The sequence below is a fragment of the Aspergillus sclerotioniger genome, assembly GCF_003184525.1.
Source record: "Aspergillus sclerotioniger CBS 115572 chromosome Unknown BO94scaffold_16, whole genome shotgun sequence".
Classification (NCBI taxonomy): Eukaryota; Fungi; Ascomycota; class Eurotiomycetes; order Eurotiales; family Aspergillaceae; genus Aspergillus; species Aspergillus sclerotioniger.
Window position 1 is genome coordinate 360,174 of NW_020291006.1, and position 24,644 is coordinate 384,817.

The 24,644-nt window shown below is 54.7% G+C and overlaps 5 protein-coding genes across 5 annotated transcripts; 4 read left to right on the top strand and 1 right to left on the bottom strand.

The window, feature by feature from the left end:
- The first annotated feature begins 69 nt into the window (after positions 1-69).
- BO94DRAFT_535893 (vacuolar protein sorting protein DigA) lies at positions 70-3,380 on the top strand. The gene is made up of 3 exons (XM_025611889.1): positions 70-379; positions 460-3,055; positions 3,116-3,380. The coding sequence occupies exons 1-3, from the start codon at positions 160-162 to the stop codon at positions 3,198-3,200; spliced, it is 2,901 nt and encodes a 966-aa protein (XP_025466768.1). The 5' UTR covers positions 70-159; the 3' UTR covers positions 3,201-3,380.
- A 6,791-nt stretch (positions 3,381-10,171) lies between these two features.
- Positions 10,172-12,771, top strand: BO94DRAFT_96005 (putative serine/threonine protein kinase). The gene has a single exon (XM_025617761.1). The coding sequence runs from the start codon at positions 10,605-10,607 to the stop codon at positions 12,546-12,548; it is 1,944 nt and encodes a 647-aa protein (XP_025466769.1). The 5' UTR covers positions 10,172-10,604; the 3' UTR covers positions 12,549-12,771.
- Positions 12,772-13,479: 708 nt separating this feature from the next.
- Positions 13,480-19,810, top strand: BO94DRAFT_566493 (Sad1/UNC domain protein; the record flags this gene model as incomplete). Its single annotated transcript, XM_025614556.1, has 10 exons — positions 13,480-16,251; positions 16,273-16,339; positions 16,361-16,425; positions 17,140-17,243; positions 17,303-17,392; positions 18,127-18,218; positions 18,287-18,510; positions 18,574-18,786; positions 18,859-19,632; positions 19,769-19,810. The coding sequence occupies exons 1-10, from the start codon at positions 13,930-13,932 to the stop codon at positions 19,808-19,810; spliced, it is 3,993 nt and encodes a 1,330-aa protein (XP_025466770.1). The 5' UTR covers positions 13,480-13,929.
- A 259-nt stretch (positions 19,811-20,069) lies between these two features.
- Positions 20,070-22,394, bottom strand: BO94DRAFT_566495 (ribosome biogenesis GTPase LSG1). The gene has a single exon (XM_025614557.1). The coding sequence runs from the start codon at positions 22,284-22,286 to the stop codon at positions 20,271-20,273; it is 2,016 nt and encodes a 671-aa protein (XP_025466771.1). The 5' UTR covers positions 22,287-22,394; the 3' UTR covers positions 20,070-20,270.
- A 185-nt stretch (positions 22,395-22,579) lies between these two features.
- BO94DRAFT_535899 (ribosome biogenesis protein LTV1) lies at positions 22,580-24,582 on the top strand. The gene is made up of 2 exons (XM_025611890.1): positions 22,580-22,849; positions 22,918-24,582. The coding sequence occupies exons 1-2, from the start codon at positions 22,827-22,829 to the stop codon at positions 24,368-24,370; spliced, it is 1,476 nt and encodes a 491-aa protein (XP_025466772.1). The 5' UTR covers positions 22,580-22,826; the 3' UTR covers positions 24,371-24,582.
- Positions 24,583-24,644: the final 62 nt, after the last annotated feature.

Here is a 24,644-nt window from a genome sequence, read left to right on the forward strand (position 1 = left end):
GCATGCCAGCTCCGCCTCGGGCGAGCTTCCACCCCCCCATCTTCATCATCGCCTATCTCCAGCTTGCCTGGCTGTTTCAAACTCGTCCGGGCAGCTCCACTCAGGCTTCTCCGTGCGGTCAAGCTATGAAATAGGACCTTCCTCGACAATTGGCGCATCATGGCGCTGGAGACATCCAGCGGATATGTTGCTCCCAGCAACCTCACCGAGCCTTCTCCGGACGCCGCTCTCTCCATGTTTGATGTCCGACATGTGCAGTTGCAGTTTCCGCTGGCTGCGGACTTTGTCGCAGCGCAGGTCGCTAACAATGTGTTGATCCTGGCGCTATCAACAGGACGCATACTGCGCATCGATCTAGATACCCCCGAAGACATCGATGGTTCGTGGATCCTATGACGGAATCGGCTTCCTTGGGTGGATGGTTCCGCACTCGTTGTGATACTGACTCAGACTCCCTAGATATCGACCTCCCCAAAAAATCCTCGGAGATAGGCGTCATCCGCCGAATGTTTCTGGACCCTTCTGCGTCTCATCTAATCGTTACCACCACCCTCGGCGAAAATTACTACCTCCATACTCAGTCCAGGCAACCCAAGCCACTTTCGCGACTGAAGGGCGTTTCGATCGAGAGTGTCGCATGGAACCCTTCTCTCCCGACGGCTTCGACAAGAGAGATACTTCTGGGAACAACGGATGGCCAGATCTGGGAGGCCTACATTGAACCTTCGACTGAATTCTACCGTCGCGAAGAGAGGTATGCGCATGTTATCTACAAAGCGCCAGATGCTTCTCCGGTGACGGGAATTTGGGCGGAGGCAATCCCCTCCAAGCCTGAGCTGAGACGAGTGCTAATTGCGACTCACGGCCAGCTACTGTGTTTCTCGGGACGGACAGGAAGATACGGGAGAGAAGGGGGAAGTCCCATCTATGCGGACCTATTCCAACGTGAAGCACCTGTGGTCCATGAGATCCAGAAGCCCTCTGGCGCCGCACCGTCGACGCTGGCTATTTCACCCATTGTTCCCGAGGGCCAGACTGTGAGTGGACAACCGGAGAATGAGTTTGCATGGCTCAGTTCACAAGGTATCTATCATGGACAACTCCCGTACTCGACGCAGAAACTCACCCAGCCATTCGAAAGCTCGAACATGCTGCCACGGTCGATGTTTCCGGCCAGTGAATCTTCGCGAGGTGGCAAGAAGCTCATACAGGATCCAATAACTGCCATGACGTTATCCCAGTGGCACATTCTAGCCCTTGTCGAAGGAAGGGTTATCGCTGTCAATCGGATGAATGAGGAAATTGTCTACGATGAAGTAGTACTTGAACCGGGCCAAAGTGCTTTGGGTCTTTTGACGGACGCGATGCAGCACACCTACTGGCTGTTTACCAGCCAGGAGATCTTCGAGATCGCTGTCGAGGACGAGGATAGAGACGTTTGGAAGGTCTTCTTGCAGAAACAGATGTTCGACGAGGCTCTGCAGTACGCCCGTACCACGGCGCAAAAGGATGCCGTTTCCACCGCTTCAGGTGACTTCCTCGCCAGCAAGGGTCGTTACCTCGAGGCGGCTAATGTCTGGGGTAAGAGCAGTAAAGGGTTTGAAGAGGTCTGCCTGACACTGATCAACCGGGGCGAGCATGATGCCCTGCGAAAGTACCTTCTTGGCCAGCTTTCGACGTACAAAAAGTCCTCATCGATGCAGAGGATAATGGTTGCCAGCTGGCTTGTCGAGGTATTCATGACAAAGTTGAACTCGCTCGACGACAACATCGCCACCAGAGCTGAACTGGCGGAGGGAACAAGCACGGAGGAGGTCAAGGATGAGCTGGGCAGTGTGCGGGCCGAGTTCCAGGAGTTTGTCACCAAATACCGCGCCGACTTGGACAAGAAGACCGCGTACAACCTCATCAGTAGCCATGGCCGGGAGGAGGAGCTGCTTTTCTTTGCCACGGCGGTCAATGACCACAGCTATGTGCTGTCCTATTGGATCCAGCGGGAGAAATGGTCCGAGGCGCTCAATGTTCTGCAAAGACAGAGCGAACCCGACGTTTTCTACAAGTATAGCAGCGTCCTCATGACTCATGCTGCAGCGGGACTCGTCGACATCTTGATGCGGCAGACCAACCTTGAGCCGGAGAAACTGATTCCTGCGTTGCTGAACTACAATAAGACGGTTAATGTTCCCCTTGGGCAGAACCAGGCTGTGCGCTACCTGAACTTCATCATTGTCAACCACCCGAAACCGTCGGCGGCGGTACATAATACCCTGATATCAATCCACGCATCAAGTACGTCGTCCTCAGAGGCAGGGCTTCTCACCTACCTTCAGTCACAACCGTCGTCGCCGCCCCCGTACGATGCCGACTTCGCCCTCCGTCTTTGTATTCAACACCAGCGCGTGCAATCATGCGTCCACATCTACAGCGCCATGGGACAATATCTCCAGGCGGTGGAGCTGGCTCTGCAGCATGACGATATCGAGCTGGCCGCCATTGTGGCCGACCGACCGGAAGGGAACGACAAGCTCCGGAAGAAGCTCTGGCTCCTTGTTGCGGAGAAGAAGATCCGCCAGCCTGGAACGGGCATCAAAGACGCAATTGAGTTCTTGCGACGATGCGAATTGCTCCGCATCGAGGATCTCATCCCGTTCTTCCCAGACTTCGTCGTCATCGACGACTTCAAAGACGAGATATGCAGTGCGCTGGAGGACTACTCCCGGCATATCGATGCTTTGCGGCAAGAGATGGATAACTCGGCCCATACGGCACGTCAGATCCGGACGGAAATCGCGGCCCTGGACACGCGGTATGCCATTGTTGAGCCCGGGGAGAAGTGCTGGCTCTGCTCGTTGCCAGTGCTCAGCCGGCAGTTCTTCGTCTTCCCGTGCCAGCATGCCTTTCACAGCGACTGTCTGGGCAAGGAGGTGCTGGATGGTGCCGGTGGCAAGAAGAAGTACATCCGCGACCTGCAAGCGCAGCTGAACAAGGGGACGGTAGGAGCATCGCGACGAGAGGAGATTGTGCGGGAACTGGACGGACTAATCGCAGAGGCCTGGTAAGCCATCTATCCATCCATCTTACTTCGCATATGCCCACCCACTAACATCATCTACAGTGTGCTCTGCGGCGACCATGCAATCAAGCAGATCGACAAGCCGTTTGTTTCGGAGGCAGACGGGGCCGATGAATGGGCATTGTAGTTTGGCATGTTAACTCAGCATACTTACGTGCATGTCTTTTTTCCCGGTAGCTAAGTATGTACTCTGGTCGTACGATATGGCGCCTTGCATTATCAGCGTGAACGAATCATTTCTCTTGCTTTGATTGCCCGGTATATAATATGCAATATCAACATGGACATAGCCTTAGCTTAATCCAATGGCCGTACTGTGTAGCAGCCGAGCACTAGGCCCCCCTGTCTAGCTCCAGAGACCAAGATAGTAAACACTTAACACACACAGTCCAGTAGCAAGGAATCCACCCCCACCCCCTGTCCTGTGCAACCCCCCCAAAGCACCTTTCTGATCCGCTCCACCTGAGCGTATCGCCCACCTACGTACTTACACCGATTACCCACTTTCCTGCATCTCGACACTCGACAGGGCTGCAAGCCTGCAAGCCTGCAAGCCTGCAACCAGCACAGCACAGCACAGCATAGCCCACACGGATAGACATAAGTACAGTAGTCAGTAAGTTATACGTACTGTATGTACGGAGTATGTATGTATTGGTGTCTGCACCCTTCCTGCAGAGTCGTGACGACCACTGTTGCTACCTACCTACCTACCTGCCCACTTGCTGCTGCAGCTGGCTTAGTGTTGTTGGATGCATCCAAGCGCCCGCTATCCCTGTCTTGTCTTGTCTTGTGCGCCACGCTGACGAGAGGATCGGGCCAGATCGTTTAGTTTGTTATATGTGTGTGTGTGTGTATGTGGAAGGGTTAATGTAGGGATGAGGACTTGATTCGGGTTGGTTTTGTTCTGGACTGGACTGGACTGGACTGGACTGGACTGGATTGTGAGTACATATGTAAGGTAAGGTAGGTTTGCTGGGGTGAGGAATTAGATAGGCAAAGCAAACACAGTACGGAGAAGGTAGGTAGACATACTATGTAGGTAGGTAGATAGATAGTTAGCTACCTGGGTAGTTACTTCTGGTGTGGAGATATGTAGGTAGGTACCATGCTGTGTTCCGGAGGTACATATGATCTATCCGTATCGTATAGATAGGTACCAAACTTACTGTTTGGTTTGGTGGCTGTTATGCAGTGGGGAAAGTGGATGATGTATGTAGTGTGTCCGATGGGATGGATCAGAATTGTCTGAGACAGGACCAGAGGGAGAGGAGGGGTAGTACAGTGCGGGATTATCTTGCATGGATTTTGAGTCTGAATCTGAGTCTGGAGTCTTGGGATTTTCTGGGGTTGAGGTTGGAGATGGATTGTTGTTTGATGGAGATTCTGAGATTTGAGATTTGAATAGTAATACAGATACATGATTACTACGGACGGAGAGTATGGGTCGTATGGGCTGTATGGGCGTTGTATGGATAGGTGAATAGTATAGAAACTATCGCCCGTTGACGAAGAAAGAAAACGAGTCGCCCTCTTTCGGTAACGACCTAGAAACCCTGAAGAACCGGGGTAAAGAACATCTATTCCAATTCTGATGTGAATGTTGTTAGGTAATTCTTCATCCCTACAGCTTTAGTTAGTCCCGGTTGTTACGCAATCCCCTCAAAAATGAGTCTCCCAACGGTCGGCAAGGAGGTCAACTCTCCCTTCCCGAACTTTATCCAGAAATCCGGGGAACACATTCCCTCAAGGGAGGAGAAGAAGGAGGATGATCAAACGACCAACCTAAGTTATCATGTATGTAACTACTAGTATAGCCCCTAGCTAATATTCTCGTTTGTCCAATCCAGTTGGCTTTGTAACCGCGGAAGAAGGAAGTCAATCCCATTAGTTGATTTCGATTGTTGCTGGATGGATAATTCTGGATGGGGCTGGGTTGGGGATAGCTTGGCCTATCGGGCGGAGAGATTCAGAACCGGCCTGCAGATCGTGCGGGGTAAGATTAGTTCTCGACTATTGTTCTATCTCTCTATCTCTTCTATCAACTTATCGGGGCTGGGTTCTAGGTTTCTGGGTTGAGACGGGTCGGGAGTCGGGAGGGGGATTTTGACCGTTGGGACTTGGTGATGGTCGTGATCGGCTGTGGAATGATGAATCATGTCGCGTGCTCTGGTGGATAGATTGTCTGCTCGATGGGTAATTAGGTAGTGTTGGGATTTTGGGGTCGGTTTGGTAATTGGTTGGTAGGGGGGATGTACATTCAGAAGAGAGAGTGTGAGTTGTCCCGTACTACATATGTACAGTCCATCCCTCTTTGTGTCATTATGATTGTTCTCGAATATCACTATCAAGGATGTTGTTATACGAGATATTGTACGGGTTGCTCTTATCTCCCTGACACCCTGAAAAATGGCGAGATAGTCGCCTTCCATGGTGCAACCTCCCGCACTCAATTCCCTTCCTCCTGGTCCCAGAGATAGAGTTTCGAACCTTACTCCGATCAACTCACAGAGCCACTGGCTATCTTCATGTTCCACCGATACGCCCAGACGGGCTGATAGACACCTCCTCTATCATTGGCGTTCCAACCATCTACGCCGTGCTCCATCGGCTGATTATCGTCGCCTCCGATAAGGGGCAAGATACCCAAGGTTCCGACTTCGTTTCGACCCCAATCCCAGATCCTAGATAGAGAGAGAAAGATAGCAGTCACGTTGATCCACCGGGTCACGTTGCCGCTGGGCCTTGCGGTTCCATGGGAGAGAATGTTAGCCAGAACTCTGCTGGCGAGACCGAAGAACCAGGTGACCCGGACACCAGAAAGGCTAATACTATGCGGATGGATTCCTGGGGCAGGAAGAAACTGATGGAAAGCGATGGAATCGTCTCAAACAAATCGCGTGTCAGCCACCACGGGAGATTCAAAGGAACCGAGCAGGATGCTGGATGATGTGACCATCTGGGGGGTGGTGTGGTAGGGCCAGGGCCACGGTGCTTATCGCGTGATGCCGGCAAAACAGCCACCTGGCAGGATGGCCAGGAGGATCGAGGGTTCCTTAGTCAGAAGCCTCCACGATTCCACGATTCCACGATTCCACGATTCCACGATTCCACGTATGCCTTAGGTCTCCGATGACCACCTCATCGCCCTTGGCTGCCTACTGCCCGTCCGTCGGCGTCGGAGACAGGCAGCCTGCATGATCGAGACACGCAACTCGTAGCTGCAAGGACGAAACCTTCCCGACACCCCTCGGGAGGCGGTCAAGCTGCCACTAATGCACTGGCTCACCGCCAGCATCTGCCCATCTTCCTCCCAGTTGGGCCCGGCATGCAGCCCGGAACCATGCCAGCCACGGGGGCACCCTGCTGCCAGTGCTTTTTTATTTTATTTTTTATTTTATTTTCATTTTTGCGTGAATTATGTGCAGTTCAGTTGTTTTTGTCTTTTGTCTCCGAGCATGTCAACTGTGCCTGTGAGAGGCTGGCTGCCATCCATTCACCTCTTTCCAGTTGTACATACCTACTAGTACTCACTTGCCAGGACGGAGAATAACCCCATGGCTGGCGGTCTTCTGTGTACCTCCAACCTCCTCCTCCATCTCCTCATCTCCCCATCTCCCCCATCTGTCATATGTTGCCCTCGAGGTATCCACCGCGATCGATAGTACGATTAAAAGTTGGTCCCGGAGTCTGAGACGTAATCCCCAGCATAACCCCGCAAATCCGGTTACAGAAATCGCGCGCGGGAAACAGGATCAACGTGGATCACGCAGGTTGTGTAACAACAATGGACGTTGTTGACTTACATGGTTTCCCTGGTATCTGCTGGCCTGGAACCACCACCACGACCTTCTCCTCCACACACCGAACCTTAGGTACTGACTGGGAGGCTCCGAAGGTACCTGAAGCAGTGCTGACTTTTAGGTACTCTGTCCCGGTCGGGTAGAGACGACTGTCAGAGTCAGTTCTTTGTTGTTGACATGTTTACTTGTTGTTACTGCCCCGTATGACCAGCGATGGGGATCACCACTGCCGACGCTTCCCCATAGATACACCCTATCATCGAGGATCATCCATCACCCATCATCCATGCCCCCCTCCCCGGGCCTTTTTCAGACAGGCGACCCAACCGAATGGTCAATTATTGGCCACAACGCCGCCCACTCGTTGCTTGCTTGGGGCTGGCGTCATGCAGCTGGGAAATAGTGCCAACCGGGCCTGCCCTGATTGGCCCTGTCCCGCAGTAGCGTCACTCCAGGCACCGGAAAGGGCGTAGTCCTGCCGCCACCATGATTGCTCCGCCATCGGCCGAGGGAATTGTTATGAAAATGGAAACATGATAGCGATGCATCATCGCCCATCGTCATCCGGCATCGAACGGACCAGTCTGGTGGAGTCCGTCCAGATGGATTCAGCATCGATCTGATCTGGTCCCGTTTGAGAGACGAGGGAGGGGCAAGTCGTTGATCATTATTGACAGGAATTCATCGTATTACAATACCTGGGACACGGGCGCGGGCGCAACCAGGTCCGCAGGCGCATTATTCCGTCATCGTTGAATCAATGGATGTAGGGACCAGGGGGGAAGGAGAAGCAGTTGCTACCTCACCTCATACGGAGCATTTTGATTCTGTCTATCAGTATCAGCGATGATGTTGATGATGGGATAGCTCGGATGGGGCGTGAGACCCTGCCGGGACCTGCAGGAACTTACCTTAGCCGGTAGAGTCGGTGCTGCCTTGGTGCCCAGGCCGTATCTCCAAAGTCCCTGCTCAGCAGTAGTTTACTGGGCCGTCAGGCTTGGGGAAACTCTAAACAAGCCCTTAACCTGTCTTGCTAGAGCGTCTACTACTGGATATGTAGTACTACTAGTAGAATGCATCTTATTAACTTTCATATTATCTAATGACCATCTATTAGTTAGTTAGCTATCTATTCTGTAACACTTAAACGCAGTAGTACGGAGTAGTTAAGCTGCTGTATGATCATGCTGACAAAAGTGGCCGCGATCAGGACAGGTTACATGTACCTGAGGCCCGGGACGGGGGTGATGGTGATCCCCCCAACCAAAGTAGCTGTAAGCACGCATTCAATGACACATGCCCCAGCCCGTCTATCGCGAATCGCGAATTGCAACAGATCTCGTCATCAACAATGCCAATGACCGATTACTATTAGAAAGCAATCATGGGAATTGCGACGACCTGGCAACAATGGGAGGGGATGAGTCAAGGAGGGCTCCAGAAGTGCCGGTGGAGGAATGCCTGGCTGCTGAGGTGATTGATAGGCAGGAGGGACCAAAAAGCCTTCGTAATGACTGGAACGCTACTGAAACATTACTTTGAGCCATTAATGGCTGGGAGGCAGTGATTCCCGTGCTCAACAATCCATTCTTTGACCTTGCTGGTAGCCTGGTACCTCGACTGGACGACCCGATTTTGGGGAGGATGGCTCAACCAGAGTTGTCCCGGAACGGGCTCCATGACGATGCTGATGGAGTCGTCCTTTTTGCAGCGCGATGCTGAATCACCCATCGCGGAGTCTTCTGGCGACTGCCAGACGGTGATTCATTCAGGGGGGTGTGGAGCTGTGCCCGGAAGCGGCCTCTTCTCGACCTGCCGCCAGTCGCCAGCCTGTGGGCCCGGCCGGAGATCGCACGTACAGTATCGTTACCACTTACCACGAGGAAACGGGGGTTGCCGGTACAATCCTCGCAGGCACTTGGCCCGTTGAGGATGCCTGGGTATGCACGGTACCGTACCAAACATCCGTCATTGGCTGCTGGGTCACCCACCCTGGGCCAAGGCGACGTAGGAGGTTCTCGCTCGTTCGCCCACTTTCTTGCCATCGCTGCAGTGGGTGGGTTTGTTTCCCTTTCCCCCCCCAAGGTTCCGAGTGCCGACTGCCCTTCATTTGACTCTTGAGTCGCCCCTCCGACTAGCCGTGCCTAGGAAAGAAGAGTCCAGTCGTCAGTCCCCCCCCCCGTACTTTACAAATTAGTACCGTACGTACGTACCTACCTAAACCCCAACTGATCCCAACTGGTTGCTATCATCCGGAACCTCCTTATCCCTATCGCTCCGCCTGCTCGCTCGTCTTCTATCCACCTCACCTTCCGACCTCTACCTAACCACCTTCCTCTTCTTCCTCTTCCTTCGTCTTCTCTCCTCTACTCTCCTCTTCCGTTCCACCTCCTTCTTCTTCCCCCATCGACACAGTCATCCTTCATCGCTTCGCCCGCCGTCTTGCATCCCATTGCTCCTTCTACATCCGCGCTTCCCAATCACCATCCATCATCACCCATCGTCTATCGCCACCTTATCATCCTCTCTTCGCCTCACCTCCCATCGTTGCGACACGATATAGTCCTCTTACAAAGCTTCTGATTAGATCACATTGTGAAAAGCTTCCCCACCGGCTCTAGTTCAGAAAGTGCACTTGTCCTGTTGTCTACGGCCCAGTCTACTCTCCGCTGTCTCGTCTCCTGGCCTTCCGAACACCCTGCGTGACTCATTCCAAGCCAACCACGTCGAGAGCTCCGTCGGACCCACGAGCCTTCCCTCGAACCAACCGTCACCCAAAGCCGTGCTACGTTTCAATTGCAGAGATACGTGTGAGGGTTCTGCATCCGCTTTGAGGTCGGCACTGCTTAGCTGTCCATCCATCCACCGCGCAACCTGGGCCGGGTGCTGGTATTCGGTTCTTCAACTCGTCCAGTTACGGGACTGAAGACCCATCATACCAGTTGTCCAGAGCCCTCGGCATCTATATAGTCTCCTCTCCACTCAGGACTATATATCGTTCATCGGGCGACCTATGACTCTATAGCGTCGGACCGTCCTCGATCACTCCCCCTCCCCCCTGAGTCACGACCGCCCCCGGACCTTCAGCCTGGTGTTCGAAGGCCGCTTCAGTTACGAGCCTTGTTTTTTTTTTATACATTTGGTGTCAAAGTTACGATATCACGCAGCGTTCTTCATCCTTGGTTTTGTCCTTTGGTGTCCTATTGCCGGACATAGTCATTCACTTCGACACATTCTTTCCCTCGACATACTTTCGTCGCCTGGCCCCTGCGCCTCTACAACTCTGAAACGATATACAGATGCACCCATAACAGTCTCTACTATTTCCTAGCCGTCACACCCCCGAGGGTATTTCTGAACTGCGCTTCGCGCCAACTCGTCATCGCTTTCCTTTCGTTTGTCACCATATCACTTCCCGGTATTTATATGAAACTTTGAGCCTACCATCCGACTGTTTTGTTGTCTTTTCTACTCTATTCTCTTTCTCATCCCTTCGTCCACTTCTCTTGGTTCTCAGTGGTCGAGATCTGTTTGGACTTGCACACCAGCATTTGACTTGGTTGCCTGGTTTGATTTTGTTACTGCATCGGTCTTGTCCGAAGGCCGCTCTTCTCAGCGCCTCTTTATCTTGCCATTGTCCCATCGGGTGGCATCATCCTGCTATATCCATTTCACTGCGACGAACATCTCTGGGAGACCATCGTCCTGTTCGAGTAACATCAACAATCATGGAGTGTCTCAAAAACAGTTTCGTGGAGGGTCAGCTCCTGGATGGGCGCTTTCGCACTGTCGCTCCTCTTAACCATGGATCGTTCGGCATGGTCTTCCTCGCTACCGACAACACAACCGGGGAAGACGTTGCCATCAAATGCTTGACCAAAGGTGGTGCATCACCGTACGATGTTCGGTTCGAAGAGCTGGATTGCCATAAACGCCTTGCTTACCACCCCAACATCGTCAACCTCATCCACTCCTTCGAAACCGAGTCTCACATGTACCTGGTTTTGGAGTACTGTGCGAATGGCGATCTGTACGAGGCGATCAGACTCAACCGCGGTCCTCTGGAGACCGAACACGTGCGAGACTTTATGTTACAGCTTGTTAGCGCTGTCGAGTTCATGCACGCGAACGGCATGTACCACCGTGACATCAAGCCCGAGAACATCTTCTTGACGCAGGATGGATCAATGAAGCTGGGCGACTTGGGTTTGGCATCCCGGGAGGACGTGTGCCACGAGGCGTGTGTTGGAAGTGACCGATACATGGCTCCGGAGCAATACGACCCCCCGGCCGCTGGCTATTCCCCCGCTAAAGCTGATATTTGGGCGATTGGAATCTGCTTGCTCAATGTCCTCTTCGCCCGGAACCCATTCGCTACCCCGACTGAATCGGACATTCTCTTCGCCGACTATGTGCGCGACCGCCAGTCACTGTTCGACATCTTTCCCAACATGTCTCAGGACACTTTTGAGATTCTGAGGTTCGCCATGACGATTGATCCCGAAAAGCGTTCACTGTCTGGCATTCGTGATTCCATCATGCGGACCGTCACCTTCACCACTGACGACGAAGCTTTGGATGAGTTCTGTACCGACGACCGCGAGGTCGTCGCTGCAAGTGCCAACAGGGAACCTCTTCGGACCCCTTCAATCCAGAGCCCACACATCAATCAGGGCGACTCGTTCCCGTGGGCCAAAGCACTGCAGGCCAGCCCCCCTCAACAGTTTCGGCAGCTGTCGGCCATTCCCGACAACGAGAGCTATTCGGAGGATCTATTCCCTCCGTCCGAGACGGCTGGTACCTCGTGGTTCTCCATCCACCAAGGTACTCCCTCAATGGCATCCGTTCTCGATTCTGCTCTTGGCGATTCGTTCCGGTCTACTGGTTTCCGTAAACATGAGCTTCGGTTCCCTCCCCCTTCAGATCCTGTGCCCATCACCGGGTCCTTGCCGAGTCATCCAACCAAGCCCTTGCCCTCCCTTTCCATGGTTTTCGGCAAGAAGAAGGACGAGCAGATTTCCAAGAGCTGGAGCGACCTCTGGGATGAGGAGGAAGAATCCGAAACCGAGGACATGGCTTTCCACCAGCGGCGCCAGCAGAACTCTCGTAGCTGGAGTCATGAAAGCAGCAGCCCCGTGGAGATCAGTGTCCCTGAGCTCTGCGGTCCGCTGACGGGTCTCCGGGACGTTGGAAATAGCTCGATCCACAATGTCCACCCTCAGCCACAGAAATCTTCGGTTATATCAGATGGGATCATGGAGAAGCCTTGGGATGTTCCGACGGGTGCCACTGCCCTCAAAACCCCCCCTCGCACTCCCGATTCTCCTCCGAAGAATTCAAGCATGGACAAGTGGGCTGCCTTGGGTGACAGAAGGAGGAACTACAAGTCTCCAGATGCTTCCCTTGGACGCAAAAAGTTTCCTCTCAACATGAGCTGGAGGAAAGACTGGGGCTTGGGTTCCTCAGGCTTCGACTACGGCTCCTGGGCCGCTAAGAAAGAAACCAGCCCAATCCAGGACCGCCGCCGCCGCCCCCCCTTCCAGGAGAAGGGACGGCGTCGTGACGCCTGGGAGTCTCCGAAGGCCGCCAACGTCAAAGTTCCCCATGGTTACGATGGCAGTATCGACGAGGATCTCGATCTCGTCGGTGGCTGGCATGATCTTCACCTCTAAGGACCATGTCGCCTGCCTTCGGCTTTTCTGTCTGTATTCGACTTGACTCGTGTTTGTTGTACCGACCAACAACCCTGAAGAGAGTGGCAAATATCAAACAACTTTTCTACCAACAACCAATCCTCCCGCTTGTTTTCTTCTTCCTCTTTTTTTTTTTTTTTTTTCTACTTGATTTTGAAGCGTCTCTCCACTCGGCGTGGTCGCACCCAGCGGTGGTGCACCGCGACCTTATATTCAATACTCTATTTTCTCCTCTTTTCTTCCGTTCTATAGATTGTTTGTATGCGGCACCCTCGCACATCGGACATGTTAGTGTTTTGTTTCCTATTCTGTATAATATAACACTCTTCGAAGGAGCAAGCCTGGGGACGAGCGGTTGAAAAGTGACTCATCAGCTGAATGTGGGAGGACGTGGTTCTTCTTTCTCTTTTTACCAACTGTGCACAATGTCAACATTCGACTTTCTTCCCAAAAGAAAATGGTTCAACATGACGGGGCTGGGCGACGACGCAGGACGAGGGCGATGGCGGGTGGCCGGGGAGGCCGCCGGGAAACTACGATGTGACCAAAGAAAGCCATGGAAAAGCAACCCTCTCAGTCGTTTCATCTACACCTTGACGGAGGCTGCTGTGCCGGAAAGGGCCAACAATGCACTGGACTGGCTTCTTTGTACTGTAATTAGCTGGCATGGTGGAGTGGGTGGGACGCGGACTCGGGGTGACATGCAACCAGGAGAAATCAAAAGTGATTCTGGTGTGGATCTGACTTGCCTTGTAGACTACGTAGTACGTAGATTGCCAGCTGGTCTTTTTGGTCGATGACTCAGTGCTATACATAGTAACCAACTAACCCACTCTATATATCTACTACTGTGTAAGTATTCTATCTACATCGCAGGTAAATGAAGGCGGTGGCGGGCAGCTGGTTTCCCGAGTTCCAGACCGCCCCGGTGGAGAGAGCCACCGGCCACCGTAATCCTCCCCGACGGCGCCGTAGATTAGTAGTTAGTTGTTGGCCATTATTGTCGCGCAACTCAATCCCACTGACGGTGAGCGAAAGAGGCGGTGTCTTGGGAGCGCAGCCTTGTGGGCGACTCACGTCTATCGTTGCTAACCTCAATAATATTACCAAGGGGCTCGTCCCGTTGCTGTCCTCTATCCTGTCCTCTATCCTGATCGATCCCCTGAAGCGCAGTCACTAGATAAGGAGCTTGCTGTCGTGCGCGCCCTTCCTTCCCCTGAAATTCCCTAGAATCTTGCACCAGACCTAGCAGATCATGCTTGCGCGATGACCCCCGCCAGAACCAAGTAACGCTACAATCTACTTTCCGCCTCGCCACTCGTCCGTATCGTGATCACGGTCGCTTTGCGCCAAGGCGAAAATGACCGGGTGGACAGCAACACAATGGATCCCATGGATGACTCTCATCTCCACCTGGATTGAAGGCACCGCCGGAGACAGTAGCCAGTCTGTCTGCCCAGCGAGAGGCTGGCAGACCGTCGAGGCCGAGTTCATCCAATGGCCCAAATGCCCACAGACCCAGTGGGAGGGCCAGTCAGTCCTTGATACCCCAGCCATTCCCCCACATCTACTGAAGGACCCCGAAGAGACTGTCTCCGTCCCCATGGCATCCTCAAGCGAGACCACCGTCCCCACACCCGACGAACGCCCCGACCACGAGCTGGACACCGAGTCCCCGCTCGACAACGCCAACTTCCTTTCCTTTGAGGACTGGAAAAAGCAGAACTTGGCCAAGGTCGGTCAGTCGGCGGAGAACGTGGGTGGAAACCGACGGGGCGGTGCTGAGAAGGAGGATAGGCGACGGCCGACGGGTATCAATAACGCTTTGGACTCCTTGGGTGACGATGTAGAGATCGAGTTGGATTTTGGCGGTTTTGGCGCTGATACACCGGAAACAGCGAAGCCTACGTCCTGGGGAGCGCGCGTGCCCCCGGAGGCGAAGGCTGGCACGGTCCATTCTGCAGAGAATCGTGAAGTGGATGCTCTTTCTCAGGGTGTTCCCCAAGCAGGCGTGTCGCGCTCGAAGGATGCGGGCACGACTTGTAAAGAACGGTTCAACTATGCATCGTTTGATTGTGCAGCGACGGTGCTTAAGACCAACCCGGAGTGTACGGGGTCGTCATCGGTGTTGATTGAAAACAAGGACAGCTATATGCTGAATGAGTGTCGGGCAAAGAACAAGTTCCTGATTCTGGAGCTCTGCGATGACATTCTGGTGGATACGGTTGTATTGGCCAACTACGAGTTTTTCAGCTCCATCTTCCACACCTTTCGAGTCAGTGTGTCGGATCGATATCCAGCTAAACCGGACCAGTGGAGGGAGCTTGGAATTTTCGAGGCGAGGAATACGCGGGAGGTTCAGGCCTTTGCGGTCGAGAACCCGCTGATCTGGGCTCGCTATGTCCGGGTTGAGTTCCTGACGCATTATGGAAATGAGTTCTTCTGCCCACTCAGCTTGATCCGGGTGCACGGGACGACCATGCTGGAGGAGTACAAGCATGACGGCGAGGCCAGTCGGGTTGAGGACGTGGTGCCAGATGAAGTGCTGGAGACTGCGCCTGTGGCCGCGGAGCCAGAGACTACCCCTACGCTGAATTCATTGGCTGATGCCGGGTCGGCGGAGAGGGAGGCAAGCGACCAGATACTGGAGACTTGCCCTAACCTGGGACCAGACATTGACGAGACGGTTCTGATGAAGCTCCTGGGGGTCACCGAGACATGTAGTGTACATGACTCCCCGGTTGCTGCTGGGCCTGAAGGGGCTCCGACGCCTGCTAGTCGCCCGTCGATAAATGACGCAACCCCTCCTAAGGGCGATGATGCTGCTTCTTTGGCTGCTGTAAACGAGACACCGGTCAAGGAGCCCGGGGAGCCGAAAGCGACGGTGGCGGTTGGCACAAATGTCGACACGGCCCCAGCGTTCGCTACAACGGCTGTTCAAGAGACTGCATCTCAGGTCGTATCGGAAGCCGACAGTCGGTCGACTACGTTGGCGAAGGAAGAGCAAAGCGGTGCAGTTGAATCGACGCGGCCTACAGCGGCACAGCCGCCTTCCTCGAACCCGACTACGCAGGAGTCGTTCTTTAAGTCTGTGAATAAGCGGCTACAGATGCTGGAATCTAACTCTAGCCTGTCATTATTGTACATCGAAGAGCAATCGCGGATCCTGCGCGACGCGTTTAACAAGGTTGAAAAACGGCAGCTGGCGAAAACGACCTCCTTCTTGGAGAATCTGAACGGTACGGTCCTCCATGAGTTGAGGCAATTCCGTGAGCAGTATGACCATGTGTGGAAGAGCGTTGCACTGGAGTTTGAGCTCCAGCGGGTCCAGTACCATCAGGAGGTGCAGTCGCTGAGCACGCAGCTGGGGGTCCTGGCCGACGAGCTGGTATTCCAGAAGCGTGTAGCCGTCATCCAGAGCATCATGATTCTCTTCTGCTTCGGGCTGGTGCTCTTCTCGCGAGGCGCCGTCAGCAGCTACATTGAGTTGCCTAGTATGCAGAACATGGTGTCGCGGTCGTACAGTTTGCGATCGTCGTCGCCTCCCTTCGGTTCGCCGTCCGTGAGCCCGACATCGTCGAGTCGACGCGCTGGCGGTCACCGACGCAACTTGTCTGAGGATTCGCAAGACGGACCGATCAGTCCGACGCTGGCCTACTCCCCGCCGACCCCAGTGTCCGATGTGATGAGTTCGTCGGAGGAGGCTGAGAATCGGACGGGGGACTCGCTCGCATTGCCCGAGGTGACACCACCGACACTCCGATCGCGCAGTAGCCCGCCTGATCTGAAAGGGGGCGAGGATGAAACCCCGGAGGAGTCGTCTGCATCGGGGGAGTCACCGGATGAAGGGTCATCAGTTCCTGATGGGATGCGGAATGTGACGATGGAGGGATGATGGACTCTGGCTGGGGATGCATTCGTGGCATGTGGAGCCCATGACATGACATGGACCAGACCAGATGGCCAGCCCGGCAGGTTGCAGTCGGCTGCAGGGCTTCCGGCGGCTGTGATGAAGTCTCAGCCCGCCAGTTTCCTGGCCAACAGCTGCAGAAGTGCCGCCACCTCCGAGGGAGAGCTTATTTCCCCGACCAGCCACCATTCCTGGAGGGATGGTCACTGTGGCAGCCGGCGTGGGCAACGCAGCGCCATCGTGGAGGAGAACAAGGCGTGGATTGTCAGGATACCGAGCACACGCTATATGTATGTACAGTTAGTGTAGATAGACTGACGTGAGGCGATATGAGCCATGACGAGATGAATAATGTACACCATACTACAAGGTATCTATCTATTATATCATTCCGGCTCTTGCCTTCGCTGCGGGCGGCGATGACATCCGCGGTTGCCATGACAACAATCGACGGGTTTTTCTTCGCGGCTGCCAGTCTTATCCTTTGCTTTTCCCATCCTCTCCACCCTCTCTCTCTCTCTCTCTTTTCCTCATCTTCCAGACAACTGTCACTAGAACCCCCGAGAATACACACGCGTTTCCTTGTCTCACAGGAAAGAAAAGAAATACACAATGGACGCCCACCCGTTGACCGACCGCACCAACACCCACCTGGTCCAGGACAAGGACAAGCTCAACGAGCTCAAGGCGGCCCCCGCAAAGATCAACTCGATGGAATACCACCGCCAGGTGTTGCAAGGAAAGCTGGATAGTGGTGATGACAAGTAGGCTTCCTCTGTGTGCCGTGGTGTTTACACTGGGACGCCTCTTCTAACGGTCCCAGGAACCAAGCCAGTTACGTCTCGCCATCGGATGATATCATGAGTCCGTGCTCGAAGAAGCTCAGTGATCTGAAGGGCAAGCGCTTCAAGAAGTACGTTCTCTTTACTTATCACTCATGCATTCTATCTCTTCTACTACTTGGAGTTGTATCCAGAGTATTTGTTGCTTCTACGGCCATGGACACTAACTCGGTCTCGCAGTGTCGGCAAGCCCCAGTCATTGTTCGCCAAGCTAGGCAAGAAGAACTTCGAACAGTCGTCCGCCGAAGCCAATCGCCAGAAGGAAAACACCGAGGGTGTTTAGGGGACGGTGCGATGCCCGGTAGATGAAGGAGTGAGGAGTCTGCGCCGGTCGCAGGTGGCCCGACCCTTCGTTGCCGGCGGATATTCTGTTTTTCTTGGTTCATTGTTTCCCTGGGTTGGGTGGAGGTGTTGGGGGTTTGGGTTTGGGTTCTGGTTCTTTTGGGACGAGAAAGCATTGGTCGGACGGAAGACTACCGGCCAGGCGACCAGTTGTTATGATTGATTGATATTGATTCTTGCATGGCCTTACGAGACTCCCAATAATAACGTTCTTAATTCATCACCGCGACCGTCGTTGCTGACTCAGCGCCGGGGAGGGGGTTTCAGCCGAGGTCTGGCTTCGGCTGGCTGCTTCTCCGCAACTTGGCTCTCCGCATCGGCATCGTCTGATCCTCCTCCTGCCTTTAATAACCGTCCATCTCCAGTCCATCTCCAGTCCATCTCCAGTCCATCTCCAGTCCATATCCAGTCCATCTCCAGTCCCCCACCCTGTGATTTCTTTCCTATCGCATACCCTATCCAGATCTACACCATGTCCGCCTCCTCCCGCATTCCCGTCATTGCCCAGCCCTTCGTCAGCGACCGGGCCAAACAAACCCTCGACTTGGTACTTCCGTCCCTGATCTCCATCTAGATCGGTCCTTAGCCACTAATTATCCAGGTCGAGCAATTCGTCGAAAAAGAATGTATTCCCGTTGAGCCCATCTTTCGTGCCCAGCTCGGCGAGGGCCAGCAGCGATGGGCTACCTATCCGGCCATCATGGAGACTCTCAAGACCAAGGCCCGCCAGCAGGGCCTGTGGAACATGTTCCTGCCTAAGAGCCATTTCTCGCAGGGTGCAGGGTTCAGCAATGTCGAGTACGGCCTGATGGCTGAGTATCTGGGGAAAAGCACAATTGCGTCGGAGGTGACTCCCCCGATCGCTGTACGGCTGCAGACGGACCGCCAGCTCACTAAACGATCTGTATAGGCCACCAACAACGCCGCCCCAGATACAGGTAACATGGAAGTCCTCGCCAAGTACGGCAACGAAGCTCAGAAGCAACAATGGCTGGCTCCCCTGCTGGACGGGAAGATTCGGTCGGCTTTCCTGATGACAGAGCCCGACATCGCCTCCAGTGATGCCACCAATATCGAGCTCGACATCCGGCGTGAAGGGAACGAATACGTGCTGAATGGATCGGTATCCCTCTCCTCCTGCCATGCTTAACCCTTTGCCCCCCTTGACCCTCTATCATTAACAACTATATCATAGAAATGGTGGTCCTCCGGTGCTGGCGACCCTCGCTGCCAAATCTACCTCGTCATGGGCAAAACCGCCGCCAACAACCCGGACCCCTACAAACAACAATCCGTCATCCTCGTCCCTGCGAAAACCCCCGGTATCACCGTGCACCGCATGCTGAATGTCTACGGCTACGACGACGCCCCGCACGGCCACGGGCACATCAGCTTCAAGGATGTACGCGTTCCCGTCTCCAACATCGTCCTCGGCGAAGGCCGGGGCTTTGAAATCATCCAGGGCCGTCTGGGCCCAGGCCGCATCCACCATGCCATGCGTACTATTGGAGCGGCCGAAAAGGCACTGGAATGGATGATCGCACGCATCAACGACGACCGCAAAAAGACCTTCGGAAAGCATCTCTCCTCGCACGGAGTGATTCTTGAATGGGTGGCGAAGTCACGCATCGAAATCGACGCCGCAAGATTGATTGTCCTCAACGCGGCGATTAAGATCGACCAGGGCGACGCCAAGTCCGCCCTGAAAGAAATCGCTCAGGCGAAGGTTCTGGTGCCCCAGGCAGCATTGACAGTGATTGATCGCGCCGTGCAGGCATACGGTGCCGCGGGTGTGAGTCAAGATACCCCCTTGGCGTATCTGTGGGCGTTGATCCGGACCCTGCGGATTGCGGACGGGCCGGATGAGGTGCATCTGCAACAGTTGGGGCGGCGGGAGAACCGGGCACGCAAGGACGAAATCATGCAGAAGTTGAAGTGGCAGAAGGAGGAGGGGGCGCGGCTGTTGGAGGTAAGTGGGTTGAAGAGTCGCTTGTAAACATTCTTCGGAGCCCCTGAGAACAACGATCTATAGTATTTACAGTTATGTAATCAATCACCCATCTGGTTGCCATATGACTTAGAACAGTCAAACATGAATGTCATAGTCCAAGTCTAATGTTATCGACGTTGTTGTCGAGATCCGATGATGTTCCGCGATGATGCTGACTCATCCGGTATCGGAACACTCCGATCCCTGTTTAGGACTAGCGGTAGGTATAGTGGCTTCGCAGAGGATGAAAGTAGAATTGACGCAGGAGAGCTATGCTATGAAGGACATTATTGCAAAACGCATCACTGACATGGATGGTGAAATTATACGTCATGAATCATATTCATCATGCACACCATTTCAGAACATAACATCTCTAACAAGAACAAGAACGATAATGGATATACGAAACCACTCCTCCCCTCCCTCTATACGTACTTCTCAGTTCACTACTATCTCAGTAGTAGTAAGCAGTCAAATAAAGTACGCCACAACATAACATACCATAACAAAAAGATGAAACCCTATCCTAAGCAGACTTTTCAACCCCGCACCCAAACAGATATATTAAATGCAAAAGGAAGGAACATGAAAAGGTATCTCGCCCGCGAGCCCGCTTAATAGTCATCATCATTGGCGGTATTCTTGCGCACCTTCTTGGCGCGGCGTTTGTTGGCCTTGAAATGTTTCTTCGAGGACCCGCCGCGCACCTCGGAGACATCGACGCCGCGCTCGAGCGCGACCATCATACGCTCCTTGCGGCCCGTGAGCTGCTTCCGTATTTCCTGTCCTTGTTCGGTGTACTGCGCGTTGAAGGGGAGGGTGATACGTCCAGTGGTGGTTTTGGCGCCGGGACCGAAGAAGCCCGTATCGAGCTTGCGAGAACGAAGGCCGGGGATGGGTTTCTGGCTGGTGAGGAGGAGGGCGAGGGTGTCGGGGTCGACGGACTCGTCGTTCTGGAGGAGTTTGGCGAGCTGGGCTTGGCGGCGGGGCGGGAGATGCGCCATGTCGTAGAGGTCTTGGTTGAATTCAAGCGGGTCGATGGGGTCGGCGCCTTCCTGGGCGGGAGGTGGCGGGTGGCAGAAGAGGAGCTTGCCGTTCACGTAATCCTTCAGGACGTAGCGGGCAGCGCGCGACTCGTCGGGCTGACCCAGGCCTTGGGTGGCGAAGCCACGGGCACGGGCATAGGCGCGGAGGAGCTCGCTGGCGGTGGGAATGCCAGTACCGCCTTCTTCGAGGGGACGAGTGTTGATCTTGATACCGTAGACGTTCTCGACGAAGTGCTTGGGAATACGCTGAGCGATGAGAGCGCCGGGGCCGGTGAACTCGCGCTGCTGGTCGATGGGGAGGACACCGTTGACGACGAGCTCGGCCTTGGTGGTGGCGAAGTTGGGGAACACAAGACCGGGGCAATCGCAAAGCATGATCTCGGGGGACAGGTAAAGTGTCTGGAAGTGCTTGGTTTTACCGGGGGTGGCGGAGACCGACACCTTCTTGGCGCCGAGTAGGGCGTTAATCGTGCTGGATTTACCCACGTTGGGGTATCCGACCAGACCGATGACTGTCTTGGCCTTGTTCGGGCTGTCGGTCGTGTTGTTGTCGGGCAGCGTGTCGGGCGTGTTGGAGAGGAAGAGCTCTTCAAGTTCTTCGACATTGAGGATCTCCGTCCGTTGAGAGGCACTGGAGCTGGCGCCGGGGTTCAGTTCGAGACCTCCGTCGTGCTCTTCTTGGGGCTCCGGGGCGTCCTGGATATCCAAGGCCTTGGCGTCCTCGGCCAGCTGTTCCTCTGCGGGGACTTCCTCCTCCACATCGCTTTCGTCGTCGGATCCGAGGTCCTGCTGGAGGAGTTCGTTGCGCTCCTTGGCCATGTGGGCGGAGAAGAATCGGAAGCTGATGTTGTGGCGCTCGAAGTAGTCGGCCCAGGCGGCTCGTTGTTTCTCCGTCAGCATGTCGGCCTTGTTGACGAGCAGCAAGTTGCGCTTCTGGGGGTGAATCTCCTTGACGTAGGCCTCCAAATCCTCGGAGCGGAAGAGCAGGGGGTTACGGGCATCGACGATCTGAACGACGAGGTCGGAGCGCTCGATGACACGCCACAGCTGGCGCCAGACTTCCAGGTTGCGTTCGAAGGGGGTCATCAACAGATCGTGATTCTCCTGCAGCTCAGCCAAACCGCGGCGCCAGTTGAGGAAACTCTCACGCTCCATCAGCTCGAGCTGTTGGCGGGTGGTGGACTGGTCCCACTTGGGCCGTCTGGGGACGGTCAGGCGGTTCTTGTTCTTCTGGTGCTTCTTGACGGCGGACTTCTCCTCGGAGGCAGACAGCAGGTAGGGGTTCTTCTGGTCGGTGTGGATGATTTTGACGTTGTTCATCTTCTCGGCGGTAAAGTCGGTGCCGGCAAGTTCGGCGGTGCTGAGGAACTCATCGAGGGCGGCTTGCTCGGTAATACTGCGCATCTTGACCCAGGCAGCCTCGGTGGGGGCGTTGGTGATGTAAGTCTCGCCCTTTTCGTTCTTGCGGGCAATAGCGGCATTGTGGGAGGCCTTCTTCAAGGCGGATGCTTTGCCTTTGCCGAAGCGGTCGTTCATCAGGCTGTTTCCCAGCCCGACGGAGTTTTTGGATTTGGCTAACACCATGGTGGCGGAATTCCCTGGATGAGGGAGGGATGTGAGTATAGAGAGAGGAGGGAGGGAGGGAAGAAGAATGAGGGGGAGGGGGAAAGAAGGGGAGGGAGAAGGGGAGAGAGACGGAGAGAGAGACGAAGAGAAGAAGAAGCGAAGAATAATTATTAAGATTCCCGAAAGATTTGATAAAAACCCAATCGGGCAATTTTCAGTCGAACCCCGCGCGGATAAGATAAGGCTGACTCAGCAAGACAATTCCCTCAGCTGAACAGGATTCTAACGATGGATGAGGAGGATCATATGGAAGAAGATGAGGAGAGAAGAAAGGCAAACGAACTATCGCCTCTAGATCAATACCCTCACCCTTTTCTCTGCCATTGGGGGTGGTGAGGACCCCCCGCGATAATCAGCACGTGACCCCCACGATCGGCGATTATTTTTCTACCCTCCGAAATTATTGACTCGTTGCAATCCATTCAGCTTCACCACCTCCGATCCCACATCTTCCTCTCCTTCTCTCTCTCCCTCCGGAAAAACCGGTTACCCGCCAAAATGCCTCCCCGGAAGCAGTGGATGTACGTCCCCCAAACCTCTCAGCCCAACCCTATCTTTCAGTCCAAACTAACCAACTCAACTCGTCCAGCGACAAGAAGCACGCCACCACCTACCAACTCTTCCACCGTGCGCAAAATGACCCTCTCATCCACGACCCCTCTGCCGACGATCGCGTCCTGGCGCCCGTCTACGGCCCGGCCCCGACCTCCAGCAACGCCTCCGCCTCCGCATCTCAGCACCGCGGCCTGAACCTCGCGGATCTGAACCAAAGCTTCGGCGCTGCCGCCGTCCGCAAAAACGAGGGTGAAGCCGCCAACTACGGCATCTACTACGATGATTCCAAGTACGACTACATGCAGCACTTGCGCGAGCTTGGCATGGGCGCCGGTGATGCTCATTTCGTCGAGGCCAAGACCAAGGGCAAGGACAAGGGCAAGGGTTTGAAGTTGGAGGATGCCCTGCGCCAGGTGTCGCTGGATGATGGCCGGAGCGAGTTTGGCGGTGCCGAGAGCGTTTACAGCCATGACATGCGCTCGACCGCATCGTCGTACGTGCGCCAACCCACCTACCAGGACCAGCAGAACGTTCCCGATGCGATTGCAGGTTTCCAGCCGGACATGGACCCGCGGTTGCGTGAGGTCCTCGAGGCCTTGGAGGATGAGGAGTATGTGGATGAGAACGACAACGAGGATGTCTTTGGCCAGTTGACGACGCGGGCCGAGGAAATGGACCAGGGCGATTGGGAGGATACTTTGTTCGATGATGTTGAGGAAGAGGATGATGGCTGGGAGTCCGATGCGACAGAGAAGGCCCCCGTGCAGATGAATACGACCGACGCCAGGGCACGGTACCAGGACACCGAGCAGCCCGACGGAGAGCTCCCCGTGCATGACGAGCCCGCGCCCGACATGCACCCCGAGGATCAGGGCTGGATGCGCGAGTTCGCCAAGTTCAAGAAGGACGCCAAGGGCAAGCCTATTGCCCCCGCTGCGCCAGCCAGTGTCGTGCCCTCCGAGCAACAAAGCACCCTGGCTTCGACCGTCTTCACCGTCGGCGGAACCCCCATCCGCCGAAAGAAGCGCAAGGGTGCCCTGACTAACCCCTCCGCGTACTCCATGACCTCATCCTCCCTGGCCCGCACCGAAGGCCACCGACTCCTCGATGACCGGTTCGAGCGCGTCGAGGCCCTCTACTCCCTCGACGAAGAGGATGAGTTCGACGACAGCATGTCAGTGGTCAGTGGAATGACTGGCATGACCAACATGACCGGCATGACGGGCATCTCAACCGTCTCCTCCCAAGCACCCAGCCTCGTCGACGCCAACGGCGAAGCCGTCCGCCCCTCCCACAACTTCAACAACGTCATGGACGATTTCCTCGCCGGCTGGGACGACAAGACCAGCGCCCAGGCCAAGCGCAAGGGCGCCAAAGCCAAGCGCGGCAAGAACGGCAACGAGGCCATCGGCATCCGCATGCTGGATGAGGTGCGCCAGGGTCTGGGTCCTGCCCGAGTCACCGGGAAGGTCTCGGGACGGGCATAGACAGAGCTTGTCCTATGTTTGTGTGTGTGTATGTGTGTGTGTGTGTGCATGGCTTCAACGATTGCAACGATACCATTTTTACTTCCTTACTTCACTACCATACTGTTTTTTTGGTTTGGTTGGAAAACGCGGGTAGGCTGGCGTTTTGTGTGGCATTGCATGCATGGTGATAGACTTTTTCGTTATCATAAAAGTTCTCTTTCGGGTTCCTACTACGTTATTTGTTGTTTTGTGCTCGGTAGTGTACAAAGTGTACAGAGTAAGGTTAATGTAG

Excerpts from the sequence above, each read along its gene's own strand:
- BO94DRAFT_535893 (XM_025611889.1), top strand. The coding sequence starts at position 160 with ATGGCGCTGGAGACATCCAGCGGATATGTTGCTCCCAGCAACCTCACC. Across the intron at positions 380-459 it reads TACCCCCGAAGACATCGATG|ATATCGACCTCCCCAAAAAA; the intron begins GTTCGTGGATCC and ends CAGACTCCCTAG. Across the intron at positions 3,056-3,115 it reads GGACTAATCGCAGAGGCCTG|TGTGCTCTGCGGCGACCATG; the intron begins GTAAGCCATCTA and ends CATCATCTACAG.
- BO94DRAFT_96005 (XM_025617761.1), top strand. The coding sequence starts at position 10,605 with ATGGAGTGTCTCAAAAACAGTTTCGTGGAGGGTCAGCTCCTGGATGGG.
- BO94DRAFT_566495 (XM_025614557.1), bottom strand. The coding sequence starts at position 22,286 with ATGGTGTTAGCCAAATCCAAAAACTCCGTCGGGCTGGGAAACAGCCTG.
- BO94DRAFT_535899 (XM_025611890.1), top strand. The coding sequence starts at position 22,827 with ATGCCTCCCCGGAAGCAGTGGAT. Across the intron at positions 22,850-22,917 it reads CCTCCCCGGAAGCAGTGGAT|CGACAAGAAGCACGCCACCA; the intron begins GTACGTCCCCCA and ends CAACTCGTCCAG.